The sequence below is a fragment of the Polypterus senegalus genome, chromosome 4, assembly GCF_016835505.1.
Source record: "Polypterus senegalus isolate Bchr_013 chromosome 4, ASM1683550v1, whole genome shotgun sequence".
NCBI lineage: Eukaryota > Metazoa > Chordata > Cladistia > Polypteriformes > Polypteridae > Polypterus > Polypterus senegalus.
The window spans coordinates 197,109,169-197,120,520 of record NC_053157.1 but is presented as its reverse complement, the minus strand read 5'-3'; the positions used below and the strand labels follow the sequence as shown (position 1 = coordinate 197,120,520).

The 11,352-nt window shown below is 40.5% G+C and overlaps 1 protein-coding gene across 10 annotated transcripts in view; it reads right to left on the bottom strand.

Annotated features, from left to right (window-relative positions):
- loxl3b (lysyl oxidase-like 3b) overlaps window positions 1–11,352 on the bottom strand; it is a 150,336-nt gene that overhangs the window by 18,086 nt on the left and 120,898 nt on the right. For all 10 annotated transcript variants that reach the window (XM_039751831.1, XM_039751830.1, XM_039751829.1 and 7 more), the window contains one exon: window positions 8,779–9,022. In XM_039751831.1, the coding sequence (XP_039607765.1) occupies window positions 8,779–9,022 (244 nt within the window). The remainder of the gene's footprint in view (window positions 1–8,778; window positions 9,023–11,352) is intronic.

Genomic DNA, 11,352 nt, shown 5'->3' with positions numbered 1-11,352 from the left:
AAAATCCTTTTTTTTCAGTTTTATACATAATTGTATTCTGTTGGCTAGACCTCTGCCATAGTGACAAAACATCTAGGCATTTTGACTTGCAGTGCTTACACGATGCCAAAGGGACGATGCATTTTGGGGGCACTAACTATTTAAATGGGAAAGGAATTTAGTTTTGACACATGGGTAAACTATTTTGGGAGAGATACGAGCTTTTGCAGGTGATCCATGGTGTTGTGCTAAACCATCCAGGTTATTTTGGAAAAACGCACTAAGTGAATGCAAATGAGCCAACGCAATTGAGAAAGATCTTTGACATTTTGATGGTACTGACTCTTTATATGGGAAAGGAATCTATTTTGAAGCATGTATGAACAGTTTTGGGAAAGATATGACCTTTTGCTAGTGAGCTGTAATGTTGCAGAACTGTAAGACTGTTTGGCCAAATGATCTTATAGTTTTAAGAATGTAATTTCTGTTTCAAGAAATGAGCCAAACCAATCGAGAAAAACTGTAACACAATCCCTTAATTTCAGGGGCTCAAAAGTAATTGGACAATTGACTCAAAGGCTATTTCATGGGCAGGTGTGGGCAAGTCCATTGTTATGTCTTATCAATTAAGCAGATAAAAGGCCTGGAGTTGATCTGAGGTGTGGTGCTTGCATGTGGAAAATTTTACTGTGAACAGACAACATGCGGTCAAAGGAGCTCTCCATGCAGGTGAAAGAAGCCATCCTTAAGCTGCAAAAACAGAAAAAACCAATCCGAGAAATTTCTACAATATTATGAGTGGCAAAATCTGCAGTTTGGTACATCCTGAGAAAGAAAGCAAGCACTGGTGAACTCAGCAACACAAAAAGACCTGGACATCCACGGAAGACAACAGTGGTGGATGATTGCAGAATCATTTCCATGGTGAAGAGAAACCCCTTCACAACAGCCAACCAAGTGAACAACACTCTTTAGGGAGTAAGCGTATCGATATCCAAGTCTACCATAAAGAGAAGACTGCATGAAAGTAAATACAGAGGGTGCACTGCAAGGTGCAAGCCACTCATAAGCCTCAAGCATAGAAAGGCTAGATTGGACTTTGCTAAAGAACATCTAAAAAAACCAGCACAGTTCTGGAAAAACATTCTTTGGACAGATGAAACCAAGATCAACCTCTACCAGAATGATGGCAAGAAAAAAGTATGGGGAAGGCGTGGTACAGCTCATTATCCAAAGCATACCACATCATCTGTAAAACACGGTGGAGGCAGTGTGATGGCTTGGGTGTGCATGGCTGCCAGTGGCACTGGGACACTAGTGTGTATTGATGATGTTACACAGGACAGAAGCAGCCGAATGAATTCTGAGGTGTTCAGAGACATACTGTCTGCTCAAATCCAGCTAAATGCAGTCAAATTGATTGGGCGGCATTTCATGATACAGATGGACAATGACCCAAAACATACAGCCAAAGCAACCCAGGAGTTTATTAAAGCAAAGAAGTTGAAAATTCTTGAATGGCCAAGTCAGTCACCTGATCTTAACCCAATTGAGCATGCATTTCACTTGTTGAAGACTAAACATCCGACAGAAAGGCCCACAAACAAACAGCAACTGAAAGCCGCTGCAGTAAAGGCCTGGCAGAGCATTAAAAAGGAGGAAACCCAGCATCTGGTGATGTCCATGAGTTCAAGACTTCAGGCTGTCATTGCCAGCAAAGGGTGTTCAACCAAGTATTAGAAATGAACATTTTATTTCCAGTTATTTAATTTGTCCGATTACTTTTGAGCCCCTGAAATAAAGGGATTGTGTTTATAAAAAAAAAAAAATGCTTTAGTTGCCTCACATTTTTATTCAATCTTTTTGTTCATCCCATTGAATTAAAGCTGAAAGTCTGCACTTCAACTGCATCTGAGTTGTTTCATTTAAAATTCATTGTGGTAATGTACAGTACCAAAATTAGAAAAATGTTGTCTCTGTCCAAATATTTCAGTTTGCAGCTCTATCTGACTCTGCTAATGTAATTAAATCAATTTACTGGACTCGTATTCCAATAATAATAATGCTAACCATGAGCAGTGATGGTCTATTAATGTGCACATCACCTGCAATTTTAATGGTGCCATGAAGAACATTTGAACTGCTGCACAGATGTTATGATGATGCTTCACAGGGACAAAACTCATCAACTGTTTGATTGCTTAGTGGTGCTCCAGGCTTATATTGGTACCCAATCCCCCCAATCATCAACTGTGTGTTGTTTCCTCATGGTGCTCAATGCTTCAACAGGGGTGCCCCCCAACTCCACCTCCTTTCAGCTATGAAAGAATGAATCCATTTTGAATCTGCACAGATGTTATTCACATCCACTTTTTGGCATATGCATATTTTCACGCTCAAATCCAAGTAAGGTTTTCTAAAAGAGAACCTTGGAGTGGAATTTTCCAATTATGGAATCCTGCCAGTGCTTTAAAAATTTTGGATTTTGATGTTTTGCATTAGGACTCTCAACCTGTACTGCATTCTAGAGCATGTCCAGCTGCACTTGAAGGCTGTTCTAACACTGTATTTAGAATTTACATGTAGCTGTAAAACAAAGCACAGAAGTGAGAAAGGTCAGGTCATGTCAGGTTGAGGAACATGCACTGGTACAGTGGGTTGCCACACTCAACACATGCTGAAACAGCTTGGGATCCTGGTTGACAACCCTCCAGACAGACATGTGATCCAATGCCACCCCCTGGAAATGATCCTCTTATCTGCTTCAGCCAAGTGTTATGAGGGCGGTCCCTTGACCTGGTCCAGCCACTCGGGTCCTCAACAGTGAGGTTCCTGCAAACTGGATGACCTTCTGGGAATTGTACCACATGGCTGTAGTGCCGTAACTGACATGCCATCACAAAACAGGTAATGTGCCTCATTCGGGACTCCATGAGCAACTGCTCATTTGACACATAGTCAAACCAAAAGTACCCAAGAGACACAATACTGAAGTAGTTTATTTTTCATCTCGGTTTACTTTATAGCTTCCATTTCTCGCAACCATGTAACAAAACCGGAAGCACCAGGACTCTAAAGACTTGGGCCTTCATCCTTTTGCAGAGATAGCGGGAGTACCACAAGTGAGAAACCTGATATGAAACTGGTCCTCGTATGTTGGCAATAGTGCTCACTTAAACACCCAGGATATCAAAGCTGATCCTCCGGCTAGGACGTTGAATATCTCTGGATCCATGGTTCTTTAGGCTGATCCTCCAATTAGCTGTGAACCACCCAGTCTCACTGAGATTGCACAGTTGGTGAATCAGCTTAGGGGGGGAAGGCTGCAGGGATTTGTGGTATACGGGGTGAACACCTCCAGGCAGGTGGTAAGGCTGTCCTTCTGGCATTGCAAGCAATCTTTGCCTCCATTTGGGAGACTGGCATCATCCCAACTGACTGGAAAACGGAACTTGTGGTCCCTATCTGGAAAGGGAAGGGTGAACGCCAGGACTGCAGCAACTACAGGGGGAAAACACTGCTCTTGGTGCCGGGTAAGGTCCTTGCTAGGGTCTTCCTCAATAGGATCCGTGATCACTTGCTCACCTACCAGCGACCGGAACAGTCTGGTTTTACGCCTAAGAAGTCTACCATCGACCGCATCCTGGCACTGAGGGTTCTCATGGAGCGCAAATGCGAATATTGGCAGAGTTTCTTTGCAGCCTTTGTTGATTTTCGTAAAGCGTTCAACTCAGTTGATCGAGCTGCCCTGTGGGACATCCTAAGGGTTTGCGGGATCCTCTCCAGATTGCTGGATATCATGGCCGGCCTGTACACTGGTACTGTGAGTGCTGTGCAGAGTGGAGGCAGGACCTCTGCATTTTTCCCAGTTAATTCTGGGGTTCGTCAGTGTGTTCTTGCTCCTACTCTGTTAAGTGCTTGTATGGGCTGGGTGTTGGGCAAGGTCTTGGGGTCCAGCGGCTGTGGGGCATCTGTTGGTGAAGAAAGACTCACGAATCTTGACTTTGCTGACGATGCTGTGATCTTTGTGGTGTCAATGGTGGCTCTGATCGGGCCGCTCGAGAGACTAGTGAGGAGTCCGAGTGTCTGGGCTTGCGAGTGTCCTGGATAAAAAGCAAGATTCAGGCCTTTAATGACCTCTTGGGCACAGCCATCAGCAGTGTGTCTGTTTGCGGAGAGAGGTTTACTTGTGACATTCATGTCTCTGGTGACTCTTCCTGTGAAGTCAGTAGACCGACTGGAAGAGCATGGGGGTCATGAGGTCACTGGAAAGGGGTGTGTGGCGCTCCCAATATCTATGCCAAAGGACAAAGGTCCAAGTGTTTAGAGTCCTCTTGATTCCTGTCTTGATATTTGATTGTGAGACATGGACGCTATCCAGTGACCTGAGACGAAGACTGGACTCCTTTGGTACTGTGTCTCTCTGGAAAATCCTTGGGTACCGTTGGTTTGACTTTGTGTTGAATGAACAGTTGCTCATGGAGTCCCGAATGAGGCACATTACCTGCATTGTGAGGAAGAGTCAGTTACGGCACCACGGCCATGTGGCGCGTTTCTCAGAGGGTGATCCAGCTCGTAAGATCCTCATTGTTTCGGACCCGAGTGGCTGGACCAGGCCAAGGGGGGTCGCCCACTTAACACCTGGCTGCGGCAGATAGAGGGTCATTTCTGGAGGATGGGACTGGGTCTCGTGTCTGCCTGAGGGGTTGCAAACCGGGATCCCGAGTTATTTCGTCGTGTAGTGGGTGCAGTAATGCACTGCACCAGTGCATGCTCCCCAACTTGAGCTGACTTGTATCATAGGATATATATACATAATTACATACTTTGGTTCATTGATATGAAACTTTATCAGTATTTGAGAACTGAGGGTTATTTAACATATATGACGTTTTAATGATTTACTGTGAAAACAGCATATTAATCACCTACATACAGTATATCTGATGACAAAGTTTATGTCGACCCAAGAATTTCAAATACTTGTTTATTATACGTACGCAGCATTCGAAGCATAAAACATTCTAGTGTCGGTTATTGTTTGACAGATCTACTACAAACATAAGGGCTCATCTCGGCAGGACACGCGGATGTGGGGGCGACATGTGTGTCAAGTATCATGACTCGATATTCCTTCTCTTACTGAAGAGACTGCTGAGATATTAGAAATTATATCAAGGTATTCAAAATAGTGGTAAGTTTTACTCCAGGGATATGACTTCAACTTTACATCTAATGCAAAGGAATTATACATTTCAATATATTATGGAATGGGAAAAAAGTAGTACTCTGTGACTCAAGTATTTTGATAATCTGATGTTGGGTATTTCCCTGTCCGCAATCAGCATGTAGGGAGTTTTAGTTCACACAATTACTACTTAAATATGCCATTTTGAATCTAAAGCACATTTTAAGGTGTCTTAACACATGTGCTCTGACAGTTTACAGAACAAGACCTGATTTGGCACCATTCATGTCACCATGAGAAACAGACTAAGTGCTGCCCAGTAAGACTGGTGGGCTTCTACTTTAGCTTGCACAAACGAGCATTTCATCTAGACAGTAAAAGTTAATGAAGTGATCCTGTTTAATGACTGGAATTCATTACCAGCAGCATTTATTAAGTGGTAAAGACAGGCACCCTGCAGAGGTCTAGTTGTCAGTCCATTCACTGCCAGTTTGGAATGTCTACTTGTAGATGTATCTTGTTAGTACCTTGCACTCAATTAAGGCTGAAATCATATGAGCTCTGCCATCCCATTGGCAAAATACAAGCAGATGATGGAACCTCAAAATGCTGTCTAACACTTTGAGCAAAAATAAAATTTTTTCTCTACTATGCTTGTGAAATGTGAAAAACTTCTGTGTTGAACAGAAACATTTTACGAACAGAAAATTGTAAAAATGATTAGTGTAGACTTAATGCTTTAGTCAGGAATCCAAAAGAACGATAAACTGGTATATCAATAGCATAGTATTAGTATTAGTTACCATACAGATGGTAAGGAACCATCAAAAACTTTGCTTTTGTAGTTACAGAACCATTTCATATACCATACAATGTTAAGATCTAAGTTAAGAAATTCCGTGAAATGCTAGATACCACAAGTAAGGGATGAGACAACTGAAATTTTACATTACCTTTACCTCTGGAATTTAACATTTTTCAGTTGTACCTTATAAATGGCTGTAAGTAAAACATGATGTGTACAACCATGGTGCAAATAAAGGATACACCATGACCTGCAGGAAGAGACCCGATTTATCCCAGACAAAGGGCCTTTCATGTAACTTACCAGCAGTGAATACTTAACTAAAGAACTCGGTAAGGACAATATCAGTCCAACTAAGAATGGCAACAGCTGACACATAAATGTATTTAAAAGGGACATTTCTTTACACTCCTAAAAGTACAAAGTAGTTTTTTGCAAATCTGACAAAAGATACATAGGGAAGGTTTTAAATTCCCAGTTTTCCCCAAGGCATGGTTCGTTGTCTAAATAACTTAATTATCTGAGCCTTTAATTTGGACAAAGATCAGTACTGTTCTTACAATTAATGTTTCTTTGCTAACGTCTTTAGTGAAAGTGGCAACTACTTCAGTGGCAAAATTTGTTTATAAAATTTTCTATTATTGACAGTGCCTACATTACTTCATCTTGTTCTGATCAGATGCCCCATTCTCCCAAAGAAAGTGGGGGGAAAAAAAAGAATGTAAATTAAAAACAGAGATAATAAAATATCCAAAAGGTAAGCAATGTGTCACAAACCGATGACTAGCAGATTTTAAAAATGTATCGTTCCTTTAAAAGTGAACTTAATATTAACAAATTGTAAAGTAAATATTAACTGAAGGTTTGTGGGCTGCGATTCTTTAAGTTGAGCCAGACAACACAGCATACTAGAAGTGTCGCACAGTTTATTATGACAGATTATCTATAATGGGGCTGTTGAAAGATTGGGGATTGTTGTGATTCTAAGATTGTGTCATAAATATCCAAACATTTTATCTCAACTGGACCTAAACAGGGTACATTTAGAAGAAAATGTCACCCAGTGAAGCAGGGGCTTTAAGGCACTTATCACAAGGATACTTTCATTTATTACAGTATATGACAGTATAATTTGAACCAGATTAGAAGAGTTAACAAGGTGTCTTCTAGTGAAATCTCTAAATTGCGTGCAGTGGAAGCAATGTTTTCCGAGATAACTATATTTGCGGTAGAAAAATTTTAAAGGATACAAATATGCAGTCAACACACATGCCTCTGAGGATCACAATACAAGTGTTGTTTACATGGTAGCTAAATGCTGTGTACTGCAATGGGGTATATACTGTATATTGTCATGTCTCATCTCATCTCAGGCTCCAAGTGTCTCCTGCTCATATTTTAATTGATTCCTACCTATTGGTAATTAGTGTGCAAATAAAGTGTACAGTTTCCTTGCTGTGGCCAGCTAAGCAGGCACAGGTTCATTTCAAAATGCACATTCGTAGACCAGTAATAGAACTAACCGGAATGATATGCCTTGCTGTGTTTCAGATGTTTGAAGTATTTATTTTTTAATTATTTTCTGTTATATTTCAGCCAGTCATTGTCCAACCCGCTATATCCTAACACAGGGTCATGGGGGTCTGCTGGAGCCAATCCCAGCCAGCGCAGGGCACAAGGCTGGAACAAACCTCAGGCAGGGTGCCAGCCCACCGCAGGTCACCCACACACCAAGCACAATTTAGGATCGCCAATGCACCTAACCTGCATGTCTTTGGACTATGGGATGGAAACCGGAGCACCCAGAGGAAACCCATGCAGACACGGGGAAAACATGCAAACTCCACACAGGGAGGATACGGGGAGCGAACCCAGGTCTCATAACTGCGAGGCAGCAGCGCTACCACTGTGCCACTGTTCCGCCCTGTTATATTTCAACTACAGTTAAAATACTGTTAATATTTTAAAAGGACGTTTTTCTTAGAAATTCATTTTAAAAAAAGATTATTTCTTCCAGTCAATCTGTGAAGTCTTGTTAAACATTCCACCAGGTTAGTTAAAGCTGAATCAAGGATTTCAGATTAGCTTATATTTAAGATTCTTATTTATGTAATCTGCTGGGAGACGGTTTAAGAGATATCATCAGATCTAAGTCTACTTGCTCAGGCAACAGTTTATTAGCAGCCTATGAATGATCTTCAGATTTGCAACAAAACTATGAAATCACCTTACCCGTTTAAAGAATGCAGCCATGCAGTGACACAACACAACTCCAACAAGTCAACAAGTAGCCTAAACCACTGTACAATCTCATTATGTCAAATATTGGTCATTTATCGTACAAGACAAGTAAAGCACGTGGACACACATATATCTAGCACGAGTAAAATAAAAATGCAGAGTGCACAGAGAAAAGCTTTGGATGAAATTCTAAGTGCATCCCCCTTTCATTTCCTGTGTTCTGGTAGAGTTGGTGCATCTGCTGTGTATAGTATAACATTTACTATTTGCACTTTGACTTTTGTATACTCCATATATTCTCTGTAGAACGTACACCACTGTATGTTTGAATCAACAGTGATGTTATTCTGTTATGGAGCGCATATTGTTAGTTATTTTTCATGACTCTGTTGTTGTTCCTCATGCACCATCATACTGCACACTTGTATTAGGACACACTGACAGCAATGAATGAGTTCAGGACAAAAGACGTGCTTTAAACAGGCATGCTGATGAGTTACATGGAGGCCAGTGGGATACAAACGGTTAGCACACAGAGACAAATCATGATGGACCCTTCATTTACCTATGGCATTCGTGCCACACCCAGGAGTGCCGGCCTAACTTGGGGCGGAAGTCAGCACGGCCTATGTTGTGAATCTGCCCAGAGAAGCGTAGCAGGCGACGATGGCCATATGGCCAGTTGGCCTTAGCAGCTGAACTGGAAAGGCAGTTTTCTTCAGCAGCGCAGTACAACATGTGCAGTGGCCGGTCCTCGATGTAGGCAGTCTGCTGCACCAGGGGAGCATTTAAGATGAGATCAGAGGCAGCTGATGAGGAAGAAAAAGAAAAAAGGCATCAAGTCAGTTTAACACTGAGTAGACTGTAAGATAAAAACACCACGTCAGTCATGTTGCCAGTTCATCTTTGGTTTCTTGCAGCATTAGTAAAATTCAACTGTCTGACTCTTATATTTTGAAATCATTAAACATGGACCTTAATTTTTAGTTCCAAGTGAGGAGTTCACTTTTTTTCATTTGTTTTTGGAAAAACTGTGGAAAATAAATTTTATGAATTTACTATTTTCTATTCATTTTTGATTACTTTTCCATGTTTTTTTGACTATTTTTGTACCAGAGTAATACTTGATTTTTGTTTTCTTTCAAGGTTTCAAATGAATTCTGACCTTTAGGTGCAGCTTCGTCAATTCCTCTTGGCTTGTACTTTTTTACTTTTTGTAAGTGAAGGTGACCACTATTTATTGAACCATTACTAATCAGTGGAGGCTACTTCATTTGTGTGTGTTGAGAGTATCTTACTGGAATTACTTACTTTGTGTTGAAATCAGGATTTCCCTTTATGAGTCTTTTGTTTTCTTGTATTATATTCTCTTGGTGTTCTCCTTACTTTATAAGAAAGTGAGCTTTTTGGCAAATTACATGCCTTTATTTTGTTATGTAGTTCGTTTAGCTTTACTTGTGTATTTGCAAAGATGATTTCAAACTTAACCATAATGTGATTGATCTCACAAAGAAGATTAACCATAGTTTCCCTTACTTTCCTGAAGGATGTGTAACTTCTTCCAATTATCAATTTGCCATGATTGACTCATTTCAATAATGTCACAATTTTATGTCAATATTACTGCATTAGGACAATCTGGGCAAGAACAGGCCATTGCCCAGCAAACCTTGCCAGCACTGTCCACTTAATTCTTCTACAAAAAACAACATATCTAGTTTTGAATGTTTCTAAAGTCTTACTGTCTACAACACTACTTGGTAGCTTATTCCAAGTGTCTGTGGTTTTCTGTGTAAAGAAAAACTTCCTAATGTTTATGTGAAATTTACCCTTAACAAGTTTCCAACTGTGTCCCATTGTTCCTGATGAACTGATTTTAAAATAACAGTCTTGATCCACTCTACCAATTCCCTTCATAAATTAAAACACTTCAATCATGTGTCCTCTTAATCATATTTTGCTTAAACTGAAAAGGCTCAGCCCTTTAAATGTTTCTTCATAATTCATCCCCTGTAGCCTTCTCTGGACCTTTTCTAGTCCTGCTATGACCTTTTTGTAGCTGTAGCTGGAGACCTCATCAGTGGATTATAAACCTTGAGCATAACCTCCTTGGACTTGTACTCCCTATTGTATATTCAAACCCAAGTGGTATGCGAAAACATGCATTTCACTGCGCGTTGTGCTGTATAACTATGTATGTGACAAATAAAGAATTATTATGATTATTATATTTAATACTTTACATTTTCTGACAATAAACTTCATCTGCCACAAATCTGTCCAATGTTGTATGCTGTCCAAGTCCTTTGTAATGATTTTAAGGATTCTAGATTATTTGCCAATCCACTTATCTTGGTATCATCTGCAAACTTAACAAGTTATTTATATTCCCTATGATTTAAATGTTATTTATATTCCTGGATTGATTCGATAGCACCTTTAAATGATTTACCTTCCTGCACCATTATATATTTATATATATATATATATATATATATATATATATATATATATATATATATATATATATATATACAGTATACAGCCGATGTATAAATCCCTAGTACTGACTACTGTGGAACACCACTCTTCAGCCAACTTCTGATAAGGTTCCTGGGCCGCTGGCTACGCCAGAGAGCCCGACGGGCGGAAAGTTCATTCCTGTACCTGAGACAATTCTGCACCCATCTAAAAACATCACCCTGAGCTCCCAGTTCATTTAGTTTGATGGAAGGGGCCCTAAAAGAATCAGCGGTAATTTGCCAGACCCGCCAGATTCCTAGGAGGGACCGTGCTCCTCTACGACATCCCCTTTGAAAGGATAGGGGTCGATTTGGTGGGGCACATCGCGACGGGAACTTATCAAATCAGTCTATTCTGAAGACGCTTAAGCAGATGCTCCGCAAGGTAGTCAGCGCTGACGGCAGGAACTGGGACCAGTCAAGATAAATCAGGCCCCTCCTAAAAGAGCACGCGGATATCATTATGCTGAAACAGCCCAATCGCCGAAAGTGAGAGGATCTATCATGTCAAGTCCTTTGTAATGATTTTAAGGATTCTAGATTATTTGCCAATCCACTTATCTTGGTATCATCTGCAAACTTAACAAGCTTGTTATTTATATTCCTATGATTTAAAT